General features: G+C 44.3%; 1 protein-coding gene across 6 annotated transcripts in view; it reads right to left on the bottom strand.

Moving 5' to 3' along the window:
- TENM1 (teneurin transmembrane protein 1) overlaps window positions 1-13,908 on the bottom strand; it is a 535,869-nt gene that overhangs the window by 30,974 nt on the left and 490,987 nt on the right. For all 6 annotated transcript variants that reach the window (XM_040628223.1, XM_040628229.1, XM_040628232.1 and 3 more), the window contains 2 exons: window positions 9,587-9,953; window positions 7,041-7,551 (listed from right to left, as the gene is read on the bottom strand). In XM_040628223.1, coding sequence (XP_040484157.1) covers window positions 7,041-7,551; window positions 9,587-9,953 — 878 coding nt within the window. The remainder of the gene's footprint in view (window positions 1-7,040; window positions 7,552-9,586; window positions 9,954-13,908) is intronic.

Genomic DNA, 13,908 nt, shown 5'->3' with positions numbered 1-13,908 from the left:
CCACAGAGGGAGGCACCCATGTCTCATTCATGCCTGTATTCTTGGTGTGTGGCACAGAGTAGATTCTCACACTGCCTACTTGTTGCGTGAGCGAAATAAGATGATACCAGTGGAAACTGAAGGGATGGGTGGATCCGAGAGCCCACGCACTTAGAGAAGAGACAGAGCCAGCCATGCTGGTATTGGGAGGCCAGGCTCAGCTTCCATATCTGTCCCGTGTGCTGCAGCTAATCTTCCCTACCAGCCCCCGGAAGCTTTTTCTGCCAGTAGCCTCTCTTCCTTCTGTTCACTCCTTCTCTACTGCAGCTGCCCCTAGCATGACAGTTCTGTCTGCCCGTTCTTGATCCTTATCAAGGGCATAAAGCACACACATGGAGAGGTGACTGAGCAGAGGTGTCAAGAGTCTCTGTCTCTGGAGACCCGAAGGAACAGCTGACAAGTCTCTGTTCTTGCTTAACTGAAATCCTTTGCCTGCCTGGAGGCAGGGGGCTGGACCACATGGTGCCTTAGTTCCCTCTCTATGCTGATATTCTAGAAAACACTGGAAACATTTTGATGTATTTGGACGGATTATATAACCAGTTCTTACATGGGAATCATGTTCTATGCCCAGGCAAATATCTCACCCAGAGACATGCCTTGTTTCCTTTGCCCCTCCCTCTACTTCTAACCTTACCAGGGCGGAGGAAGAATCCCTCATTAGCCATCTTCCATAAAACCGAGCATTTATAAAACAGCCTAGAAGGCACGCAGCGCTATTATGAGGGCTTTCCGACTTGTCAGTGGATGGCTTTTTTGGGTGGTGGGATGGGGTATGTGCTAACAAAGTCCAGAAAAAGACAGAATACGGAAGACAGGGGATTAGGAAATCACATCAATGTGCAGTCTCCTTTGGGCCTGCGGAACCAGCTGCTCAGCCTGAACCAGCAGCAGCGACGACTCACTGATGCTTTGGCCTCAGCCTGGGACCCTTCCAGGTTAGTATAGTGGAAGCCTTCACCGGGGCAGTGCCTGGGGAACAAGCAAGGGCATCCTGGCTACTCTTGCAGCCTCCTGGGCAAAGAAGGCTTGCCTGCTGCGTGAGTTGCTGGGCCCTTCCCTTGTGCCTGCACTGCTGTAGGGTCATTGCAATTAGGAACCTGCCAGCCCCCTCGGGCCAAAACCCTTGCCTCATTTGGTCCGTATTCCTGCCTTGACAGTCACCTCTCTGTCAGCCGTTTCTCTGTGGTCAGCTTTCCCCGTGACATTCAGGACGCTCAGGGGCAGTCAAGCATCAAGTACTAATACTTGGGGTGTGCAATTTTGATCCTGGTCCAAGTCAAACGGAATTATGAAAATCAATGAACTATTTAAACAACATCACATTACACAATACAAGCCCACATACTACCACCGCACAAGAAGCATTTTAAAATCCCATTTGGACGATCCACTGTTCAGGGTCATCTGTGTCATTTCTCCTCTCCATCGCCACAGATCATCAAAGCTGGGTGGATTACTGGCTTAGCCACCTGTACTCGGCCGTTCTCCACCCTGCCAAATTTTGCTTCTGTTTCTGTTTCTCTGTCTCTCAATTCAGAACGGAATTTCTATTTCCACCTTGGCAAACAATTTGTCTCCTTTGGCCAGAGAAGGCAGCCTCCTCACCTCAGAGAACTGCAGGGCTCTGACCCGGACTAGAATAGTAGGCCCCGTTTTGGGTTCCCTAGCTTCAGAAGGACAAAGAAAAACTCGAAGGAGTGTTTAGAACTGGCTAACGCATTGGAGGATAAAAGGGAAAGAAGTCCGATTTTGTATAGAAGAGGACCGTAAGCAAGATTAGTTACAACACGTAGGTTGGGAAATTGCTCACTCCTTTCCCTGCAGGTAGGAAGGGACAGGGGCAGTGTCTCAGGGGGGACTGCTGCTCGGCACCAGCATGGAGTGCTTCAGGAGGAAGGGGGACTTCCTTTCCACAGATGCTTTTTGGTCAGGAGGTGAAGTTTCAGCATAATCCTGGCTGGAGTTAAGGGGGGGGGGGGAAGGAAGAAATGGCTGTTTAGCCTCCCTTTCTATCCCTTTTCCTGCTACTGGAGGGGAAAATCTTGCTTCCCAGATTTCCCGCGGTCACTCCTGCAATCTCACATTCTCCTCTTTTTTCTGGAAGGCAGTGGGAGTAGTAGTGGAAAGAACACCCAATTAGACGCTCAAAGACCTGACTCGAGTCCCAGGCAGCTAGCAATGAGAACAGGCAAGTAATGTCCCTATCTGGGCCTCAGTTTCCTCACTTGTAAAGTAACTTCTAGTGTCTCTTTGTGGCTGTCTCTTTGTGGATCATTTTCATTGGTATACAAATATACTGTTTTTTCTGTCATTAAAAAAAACCTCCTTCTGTTTACTCCATTCCCCCTACCCCAGCTCGAATTTCTCTGCCCCTCTTTACAGCAAACCTCCTCAGAAGAGTTCTTTTCTTCTTACATTCACCACACAATTTCTTACAACCATGTCAACGTAATCATTTACCCTTGAAATCAAATCCCCAAAGAAGTTACCACAGATCCATAAATGATGCCAATAGTTTTGACCCACAGTTTGGTTAAATAACTGGTATTCCGTTTGAAGCTTCTCCCAACAAAGCTGAAGAACTTTTTTTTTTAGTTTTTAATAATTTTATTTTATTTTTCATCATAATAGGTGTAGTCTTTAATCCCCATCCATTATTTCCCCCATCCCCCCACCTCCCTCTGGTAACCATCAGTGTGTTCTCTATAGTTAAGAGTCTGTTTCTTGGTTTGTCTCTCTCTTCTTTTTTCCCCTTTGCTCATTTGTTTTGTTTCTTAAGTTCCACATATGAACGAGAGCCTATGCTATTTGTCTTTCTCTAATTGACTTATTTTGCTTAGCGTTATACTCTCTAGCTCCATACATATTGTTGCAAATGGCAAGATTTCATTCTTTTTTGATGGCTGAGTAATATTCTATTGTATGTATGTGTGTGTGTGTGTGTGTGTGTGTGTGTGTGTGTGTGTGTACCTTCTTTATCCATTCATTCATTAATGGATACTTGATACTTGGGCTGTTTCCATATCTTGGCTATTGTTAAACAATGCTGCTATATCCCTTTGAATTAGTGTTTTTGTATTCTTTGGGTAAATACTCAGTAGTGTGATTCCTGGATCATAGGGTAGTTCTATTTTTAATTTTTGAAGGAACATCCATACTGTTTTCCACAGTGGTTGCACTCCTAAGAATTCTTTACTCACTGTCTCCAATCTCTCTCCTCTCAGTCACTTTCTTTTTATTATTATTATTTTAAAGTTTCTTTTTTTTAAAGATTTTATTTATTTATTTTGACAGAGAGACAGAGAGAGATTGAGAGAAAGCAGAAGCAGGGGGAGTGGGAGAGGGAGAAGCAGGCTCCCTGCAGAGCAGGGAGTCCAATGTGGGGCTCAATCCAGGACCCTGGGATCATGACCTGAGCTGAAGGCAGATGCTTAACAGACTGAGCTACCCAGGCGCCCTTTATTAATATTATTGAGATATAATTCATATACCATAAAACTCACCATTTCAAAGTATACAATTCAGTGGCTTTCAGTGCATTCCCCATTTGTGCAGTCATCGCTACCACTTCTAGAACATTCCATCACCCCCCCAAATAAATCCTATCCTCATTAACAGCCAATCTCTATTCCCTCTCAGGCCCAGGCAACCACCCACCTACTTTCTGCCTTTATGAATTTGCCTTTTGTGGACATTTCATATAAATGGAACTATACAATACTTGCCCTTTATGACTGGCTTCTTTCACTTAGCATAATGTATTTGGGGTTCATTCATGTTGTAGCATGTGTCAGAACTTCATTCCTTTTTTATGGATGAGTAATATTCCATGGTATGGAAATACCCCATTTTGTTTGCCTATTCATGTCCCAATGGACATTGGTTCTTCACACTTCTTGGCTATTATGAACAACACTGCTATGAACATGTGTATACCCGTTCTCTCTGAAACCACCTCTGCTCAGGCTTTTGTCTGCCATGGTGCCACAGCACCTGCTCTTCTCAAGGTAAACAATGATGTCTGCAGTGCTAGACCAAAAGGTCAATTCTCAATCCTTGTCTTACTTCACTTATCTGGAATATCTGACATAGCTGATCACTCCTTCCTGTTTTACTTGGTTCCTAGAACATCCTACTTTCCTGCTTTTCCTCCTACTTCATTGGACTGTCCTTCTTGGTCTCTTGCTGGTTTTCACTTGGAAGTCTAACTAAACTGGTCATATCCAGAACTGAACTCCCGATCTCCCACCCAGTATAATGCACTCCTCGTGCAGTCTTCCTTGTGTTGATAGTCTATCATCCAGTTGCTCAGGCGAAAACCTCTGGAGTTATCGCTAACCCTCCTTCTCTTCACTCCATATCCAAATTATCGGTAAGTCCTGATAGATCGACTGTCAAAATATACTTAGAATTTTATGACTTATCACTGCCCCCACTCCCTGGTCTAAGTCACCACCTTCTGTCTGGAGTATTGCAAACCTCTCCCCTTTCCACCATTGGGCTCCCCTGTTTCCACCATACAGTCTGATATCTTCAATACAGACTAATTTTTTAAAAAAATGCAAGTCAGATTCTGTCATTCCTTTACTTAAAACTCTCCAGTGGTTCCACATCTTACTTCAGAGTAAAAGTCAAAGGCTTTACAGAGGACTACAAGGCCCTACATGATGTAGCCCCGGCCACTTCACTGATTTAACTCCCACTATTCTTACTCCATTCCAGCCACAGTGGCTGCCTTAGTATTCCTCGAACACATCAGGTTGGCTCCTGCTGCAGGACCTTTGCACTTGCTGTTCACTCTGTCTACAATGTTCTCTCTTCCCTTCCCATAGACATCCATATGGCGTACTCCCTCACATCCTACAGGTATTTACTCAAATGTCACCATGGTAATAAGGCCTTCTCCAACCATGCACCCAAAAGAAAAACCCCTTCTGCCTCACACTCTTGATCTCCCTTACCCTGCTTTATTTTCCCCCAGAACTTATCACCATCTGAAGTTCTGTACATTTTACTTGTCTCCCTCCAGTATAATGTAAGCTCTACGAAGGTAGAGATTTAAAAATTTTTAAAAAAATTTTAAGTAGGCTCCACACCCAACATGGGGCTTGAAGTCATGACCCCGAGATCAAGAGTCTTATGCTCTACCGACTGAGCCGGCCAGGTGCCCCGAAGGTAGGAATTTTTATCTGTTTTGTTCACAGCTATACTGCCTGGCACAGAGTAGGTGCTCAGTAAATATTTGTTGAATAAATAAATGAACTAGTGAGTTTTTGCTTTTTTCCCCTCTAGCTTTATTGAAGTATAGTTGACAAATAAATTGTATATATGCAAAGTGTGCAGTGTAATGAATTGATGACTGAATGAACGAATGGCTGAACTGGCTATTTTGAAAACTTGTTAATACTTCAGCCATTTCTTGTTGCTTAACTGAAGTCAACCATTAGCTTTCAAAATAGTTGTCTAATTTCAGCTGTGGTGTGATCTTGCATGAATTTTTGAAAAAGATATTCTCATTAGAAACTTCATCTTCTTCAGGGTGGTATATTTAAAAATTGGGGCTCTTGAGTCAGACTGTTGGGAGTTTGAAACCTGGACATCTGTGTGAATCAGGACAAGTTAACCATTCTGTGCCTCAGTTTCCTCATCCATAAAATGGCATACCAGGAGCATCTATCCCATGTTGTTATTTTGGGGATCTAATAAAATAAGGTATGTAAATCACTCAGCCTGCTACTTGGCATAAAGTAAAGCTTCAGTGAAAAGTGGCTTTTATTACTCTTATTAAGATGTAGGAGAATTTTTTCAAACAATAGAGTAAGACTTGCAACAGAAACAACTGAATACATGTTTCTAAGTGAAACTAAAATAGCTGTCCAGCTTTTTTGTATAAGTGGCATTTCTTTGGGAAACGATCCAAAATGTGAAGGCCAATTATTTTGTCCCTTTCCCCAGGAGGCTTTCATGGGATTGGACATGTCCTCTTCATATTCTCTGCATCCTCACAGAGTAGTCACCCTCACAGAATAGAACCCCTCATATTAACATTTCCACTCGTCACACTTCTCAACTTTAATGCCATTTCAGACTCTGGGTTCAGATTCCATAGATTATCTTCACTCAGTATGTTGCTTCAAAATTCAGCAATTCCCTTTTGTGGAAAAGATGCTTGCCAAGTGTTGGCAGACTAGCTTTCTAAATGAGTTGACCTGCAAACAAGGCTGTCCCTGCTTAGAAAGGCAAGGACAATGGTCTCTTTCTATGTCATGACACTTCCTAGTAGCTTGCTGTCAGACACACCCTGTGCTAATTCCCAGTGAAACGAAGTCATTACAGATCCAGTCTGTGAATGCCAGCCTGTGCCAGGTTCTCTGACTTGGGCAGGGAAACCGAGGAAGCCCAGGCCTGTGCACGAGCGTCTGGCTCCACATCTCACCAAAGCAGCCAATGGCATGTGGCCTCTCCCGTTTGCACTTGCTTGCCAGGGTCCACTTCTTACATTCTAACATCTATTACCTCCCACAGCAACTTATACTGAGTTGGGCTGTGCTGGGCTGGGCACACATTCATTTGTTCATTCATTAAACCCCACAGGAATTAATAAATACTACTTAAACCACACTGCTTCTTTGTTGCTTTAGAACTATTTTCTTAGTTTTGTTATTTAAATGAAATTTTACCTTGTTTTCCCAGCTATGCTGTAAATTTCTCGAGTACTCAGGCTTCTAGCTCATTCCTGTCTCCCGCAGTGCCACACCTGATTCTTCATTCAGTCTATGTTTTTATTATTATGCTCTGCAAAACTACTCTGGAGAAATGGGTTTGAACCCTAGGAGTTAGGTAAAATTTTCTCCTTGACTTTTTATTTTTTATATTGGTTCTTAGGAGAAAATAGCATGCAACACCCAGCAATTACTAAGCCATTTTGCCACTATAATACAATTTCAAAAAAAAAAAAAAAAGCCTACCAAAGCCTATGTTGAGAATGAGAAACTTACTCGTAAACAGTTGTCCATCCATTTTCGTTACTTTTGGTAGCCAAAAGCCCCGTGTTTCCTGGATAGGTCATCAAGGCCAGATTATAGCCTTGGGCTGACACTCTTTTCAGGACTCCATTGCTGCTTATGGTCAGCCAGTACACCTGCCCGCCAGGCACCACAAGCCAAAGGGGCATCCCGCCTGCATCACGGCGAATGTGCACAGAGTTGCCATTGCTGCTGGTAACTGCACCTAAGTCACCCTCGGCATTGTAGGTGAAATTATACACATAGTCCCTTGTTATCAAGTTCAAAGTGTGCAGGTGGGTTCCATTGACAGTGAACTGGTAGAGCTCCTGGTCAGCAGGTGAAGCAATCTCATAAAGGTTCATGTCATTCAGGTGGGCTTGGTTCCTGCTAATGGTACGAATTCGAACATTCCCAAGGTCTGCGACATATAGGGTACCATCAGGTGACACTGCTAAGGAGGAAGGGGCTTTCATCTTTGCATCTTTGGCATAGCCACCATCACCTGTGAGAGAAAGACCACCATTTTAATCATTGTCATCACAAGCATTTGTAAGAACATAACCATATACAGAAATCACTGTGCAGCACTGGGTGTTACACGCAAGTAATGACTCATGGAACTTTACATCAAAAACTAGGGATGTACTGTATGGTGACTAACATAATATAATAAAAATATTATTTAAAAAATCACTGTGCATCAAGAATTATTTTAGGAGTGCCTGGCTGGCTTGGTCAGTGGAGCATGTGACTCTTGATCTTGGGTTGTGGGTTCGAGCCCCACATTCGTAGCCCCACTATGTGGGTTTGAGCCCCACGTAGAGATTACTTAAAAATAAAACCTTTAAAAGAAAAGAATCATTTGAAAGGGAACAATCAGTGAATCCTTATTCTCCGCATGCCCCTCCCTTGACAAATTTGAAACTTATTCAGAATTCTTGAGTCAGTACCAGTGAAGATGCAGAGTGAGATGCGACTATCTCAGTTAACAGCAGTTTTGTGAAATCATCAATCCTGCTGCTCAGTATCTACTTCTCACAAGACACAAAAACAGCAAATAAGGGAAGCCACACAAAATGGGGCTGGAAATCCATGAGAGTTATGCCTGTCAGTGCTTGTGAATCTACCTTCCTCAGGACTTTCCGATTCTTTACTGTGCCTGCAGGGTCTTTCTTTGGCTAATTTCCATTGTCACATTGTCAAAGTACACTAAGTCTGTAAGTGCAACAACGATTCAGAACATCAAATTTGATAGCTGGCATAAACATTGGATTTGCCTTGAATGAAAGATATAAATTAGCAAAATAAGTATAAAACTAATTGTCCAGGAAAACATTGGAAATATTGATCAAAAGTCGTATCGACCAAGTTGCTCATTCTTGATTCCTCTGGCCCAAGAAAAGGCAAAGGTTAAGAGAATCATTTGGGCCCAGATGAGCAGTTTAACAGGACTGCAGGTAGCATGGAGGGATTTCCACATCCCAGCAATAAATGTATTTATTGACATTTAGAGGAGCGTTTGCTATTTGAAATATCTATTCCATGTTTTGGGGAAAGGTAAATAAATAAATAAATAAATAAATAATTTATTTCAGTTGGAAGTAAAGGGCACTATTGGCTAGGAAGAAAATTTTGGACATTATTGATTTATTTTTAAAGATTTTACTTATGTATTTGTCAGAGAGAGAGAGAGAGAGAGTACAAGCAGGGGGAATGGCAGGCAGAGGGAGAAGCAGGCTCCCTGCTGAGCAAGGAGCTGATGCGGGATTTGATCCCAGGACCCTGAGATCATGACCTGAGTCAAAGGCAGACTCTTAACTGACTGAGCCACCCAGGCATCCCTGGACATTTTTAAAACAGTCTAAGTAGTAGACTGATGTCCTGAGAACCCTCCACTACGGGAATTTATTTTGCCCGTGTTATCTTCAAAGCAGTCTGCTCTAGTCTCTTTGGGTTTCAGATTTTTTTTTAAAGTAGGCTACACACTGGGTGTGAACTCATGACCCTGAGATCAAGACCTGAGCTGAGATCAAGAGTTGGGCACTTAACAGACTGAGCCACCCAGACACCCCTCTCTGGGTTTCAAATAGCAAACACTATTAATTTGGAAACCAGTCGCTTAGGGGAAGTAATTTTTTCCTTAGCTAAATCAGTAACTGCAGGTTTTACCGTGTTTCCTTTTCTCCAAAGTACAAATAGTGTCATGATCTTACATTCATATAGTGATTTTAACTTGAGTATCAAACTTTTGTTATAGTAGCTTATCCTCAGTACAGCAAGGTGATATAACTAGGTAAGTGACATCTCTGACAGATGAGGTAAGCTAGTGACCCTTTCTCAGGGTCACTTGGTCAGTTGGTTGCAGAGCAATGACCAGATAATAGGCTATGTGGCCCCAGTGCATCGCTTTCTCCACTCGCTCACACTCATGTTCACTCATGTTCACAAATAACACTTTGGTTTTCCTTTTGGCCTTTCTGATGTGCGTTTTTCTTTTACAGAGAGAGGGAGCTGGTGAATTGCTAAAAAGGTCATACCTGAAAAACAGTCACAGTTGGGATCAATTTTGCAGTCACAGTCAGTAGGGGCACCGGCTATGATGGAGATTTCTCCGTTGGTGGTGACTTGCTGAATGCGGTTTACTTTCCTCTCGTCTGTTTCAGCTATGAAGAGCAGCCCGCTGTGGGAGACGCTGATGGCCCTGGCTGACTCCAGAGTGGAGTGAATTGCCACCTTGCTGACCAAGAAATGATCGATGCCTGGCACCTGGCAGTGAATGGGGCGCCCTGCAATGATCCGCACGCGCCTGTTCTCAGAAATTTGCAGCACAATGTTGTTATCCAAGATATACAATGAATTGTCCATGGGATTGACTGCAAGGTCTGTTGGCCACTCTAATCGCACCTGCAAAAAGAGCAGAACACACACCATTAGGTTACAATATCTTTCCAGGCACAGTTTTACCTTGAAAGAAAAATCGGCTTATTGGTTCTCCCGTCTCATGAATTTCAGTAATGTTGGTGTTGTCTGGCAAAGTTGGGGGAGGATGGTTGATCAAATGTTTTGGGAAACATATTTATCATTTATACCATTTCCAACATAATGAAAATTCATTTTCAATAATTCCAGAAGGATCCCTTAGAGCAGTGTTTTTCAGAGTGTGGTCTCCAGACCAGTAGCAACAGCATCATCGGGGAACTTGTTAGAAATGCAAATTCTCAGACCCTAACCTAGACCTATTGAATCAGAAACTCTGGGGGTGGGACCCAGTTATCTGTGTTTTAATAAGCCTTCCAGCATCTTCTGATGCACACTTAAGTTTGAGGACCAATGCTCTAGGGCTTCTGCATCACTAAGACATACAGATCTCTCTCACTGTCCTGTAGATATACAGAAGAGCAAAGTCAAAGAGGCTTCTGGAAAACACAGTGCCAGAGAAATTCGATTTTACTGTAACAGCAACCTTTGGGGACAGGACCTTCCATTAGCACAGACCTAGCATCCATCTCGTGGAACACTCAGGTACTGTTTATCAGCCGGTGACGTGGAATCCTAAGTCGCAATGCACGGCCACCTAGTTTGACCTGGCTCACTCCACATTTCCCTTTTCTTGCAAACGGGTTATTTGTTCTTTCATTGCATATTTGCTGAGTACCTTCTTTGGGTTAAGCCTTGTGCTAGGCTTTGGGGATTCAAAAGAATGCTATGACACAGCCTCTGCCCTCAAATGATTCATGGTCTGGTGGAGCCCTTGGAAGGGCCATTAGGCAATTATTCCCCATGTTATGAGAAAGAAGCAGCAGAGAGGGCATAAGAGCACTTCACCCACATGAAAAATCAGGGGCCACATTAAAAAACAGGGTATTCTCAGAGAAGGTACTACCTGAAATGACCAGTAGGAGAGAAATGGGGTGAAAACAGGAGGACTGGGTGGGAGCAGCAGTGAAAGCAATCCCAGGGAGAGGGAGCAGCATGGGTAAAGGTCCAGAGTTTAAAGACAGTATGGCCCATCCAGGTTACTATAAACAATTCAGTAAGGCTAATATATGCTGAGTGTATGGGAGTAGTAAGCAATGAGAAGCAGGAGGTAATCAGTGGCTATGTATTATGGATTGAATTGTTTCCCCCCCTAAATTCATGCAACCCCTACTGTGACTGCATTTGGCAACAGAACCTCCAAAGAGGTAATTAGAATTAAAAGAGATCATGAGGGTGGGGCTTATAAGAAGAGGAAGAGACACCAAAGAGACACCAGGAGTGTGAATGCATAGAGAAAAAGCCCACATGAGGACACGGTAAGAGGACGGCCATCTGCAAGCCAGGGAAAGAGGCCTCAAGAGAAACCAAGCTGCCAACACCTTCATCTCGAGCTTATAGTCTCCAGAACTGGGGAAAATAAATTTCTCTTGTTAAAGACATCCAGTCTATGGTATTTTTAAAAAAAGATTTATTTATTTATTTTACAGAGAGCGAGCAGGAGTGGGAAGAGCAGAGGGAGAGGGAGAGAGAATCTCAAGCCGACTCCGTGCTGAGTTTGGGAGCCTGATGCAGGGCCCGATCCCATGACTCTGAGATCACAACCTGAGCAGAAACCAAGAGTCAGACACTCAATTGACCGCGCCACCCAGGCGCCCCTATGGTATTTTGTTACAGAAGTCCTAGCCCACTAATACACCAGGTAATGGAGGGATGTGTATGTGCAGCTTTATTCTGATGGCTGTGAGAAACCACTAAAGGCTTTAAGTAGGAGTGTGATGTATCTGGGTTCTAGAGGAATCACACTGGCTGCTGCTGATATGATAACAGAAAAGGAGGCAGGAGAAGAGGCAGGCCCGCAGTTAGGAGGCTCATTCAGTGGTCCAAGTGGGGGGTGCTAGTGCCTGAATTAGGGTGGTAGCAGTGGGGATGGAGAGAAGAAGATGGATTTCATTCCTGGCCAAAATAGTAACAGAAACGTGGCTCCTCTTCTCGCCTTGAGTGAAAGCCCCAGGAAGCTTTCGTTTTTCTCACTGAATCTGCAAGTCTGAAAACAAGATCTGGACTGCCACTGCGAGGGGAGCCCCACTCCATCCCCGGCTGGAAGAGGCCTTACGCTCAGTCAGTAATGAAGTGGACAAAGGCCAGTGTGAGACAGGTCTTCCCTCTCATTTTGCCTCTTAATGGTGGGCAACTGGTGATGTTGTAACAAAGACAAAGGTCGTCTTTAGCCTTCCCCCTGTAGCACTTGGGGCTCTCTGTCCCTGTTTCCGAGTGTCTCTCCCAGACACCCAGCAACCTCATTCCGCCCCCATGTCTCTGCGTGCCCTCAGCCTCCACATAGACTGGCCTTCCGTGGTCAGTACCATATGCCTCTGGGCAGCTAGGAGTTTGAATGCTAATGGAGTATAAAGCTGAGCTGTGTTATGCATGTTCTACAGAGCCTTTCAGACTGAGGCCATTGGATAAACATTAAACACCAGCGTTAACAGCTCCCAGAGCAGTTTGCTGTGATGTGTTCCTCAGCACGTCTGTCTGAGGCCTGTGCCTGTCAGCGCCCTGCGACCGAGAGAGGGGGAGCCCACTGCTGTGGAGGGTGCTGCCTCCTCCGCCATGTGCCCTCGCTCTGGGCCTCCATATACACTGTCGCCCCCGTACAGCAGCTGTGTGTGTGTGTGCCGGTCCTGTGGAAACAACCTGGGGCTGGCTGAGGAAGAGGAAATGAATTTATTTCAGCACAGCACTCCTATTTTGATCAAGTCTGAAGTCAGTGACCCAGAAAAAACAAAGCTGGCAGAAATGACGTTCTAATTATCTCCACTCTGAGAGCTGAGGCCAGGGCAGAGGCCGGGGACGGCGCACACCTGGCAGGAGTCAGAGAAGGACATGTTTTGGACTCTGTTCTCTGCTGTCAAGGATGCCTCTGAGATAAAGGCTGGTAGCTGGAAGATAAGCTGTTAAATTCTCCAACTCGCCCAACCCGATTTAAGTCAATACTATTGGTGTCATGTTTATTAGATTTAATATCGCCTCAAAAATACACCAGCTATTGTGTCTGTTTGTTTTCTTTTCCATCAAATAAGTCACCCTCTGGCAGTTTCCTGTGACTAAAGTGGCCTTTGTGCTTCTGAAACACTTTCTATACCAGCTACACAGAATCCCTTTAATTCCCATTTGAGTTGGCTGGGCAGCTTGTCTATGAAATCTGCTCAAATGAAAGATGTGTGGCTACTTAGTAATCCAAGGTCTGCCTTTTCAGAACCTGCACCCTTTCACCTACCCTAGGTTGTCAGTTCCTTTTACAGCCTTCTCATGTTCAATACTGCCACTTTCAGGTAATTTTTCAAGGAACTGGTGCTTTATACCCACACAATAGAACCACCACATTTACTACCGAGGCATTTCCCTAACCCACAACATAACATATGGAACGAGTCCTTGAGCTGATTCTGGCAGTCAGAATTAGCATCTGTTAGTTGCAGAGACCCTAGAATTCTAAGTTATCAAGGCAGGGCTAAGGTTAATCCCTGAGAGTTGCTGGCATTCGTCCGAGTGGCTTCCAGGGACAAAGAAACATTTCTTTTGGGGGTGGGAGCAGAAAGAGATGGAGCAGCAGGGAAGTTCTGGAATCTCTGCCTGTGACCAGGCCTACAGGCAAACCATTTGACCTAATTTGTGGTGGTTGCCCCACTTTGTAAAAATACATTAATTTGTTTGAAATGTCAAAATATATTTATGCTAAACTGGCATTAAAGGTCATTGGTGTAGCCACCAGCTGGGGGAATGTGCCCATCTCCCAACAACGGGCCCTGAGAAATAACCCTGAGCAGAAAGGAGCTCTTGGTCTGGATGTCAAGCCTTGACAGCACTATGTCTTCCTCTG

The sequence above is a fragment of the Ursus maritimus genome (genome assembly GCF_017311325.1).
Source record: "Ursus maritimus isolate PB19 chromosome X unlocalized genomic scaffold, ASM1731132v1 scaffold_X1, whole genome shotgun sequence".
Classification (NCBI taxonomy): Eukaryota; Metazoa; Chordata; class Mammalia; order Carnivora; family Ursidae; genus Ursus; species Ursus maritimus.
The sequence above is the reverse complement of the archived record's forward strand: the minus strand, read 5'-3'. Positions and strand labels throughout refer to the sequence as shown.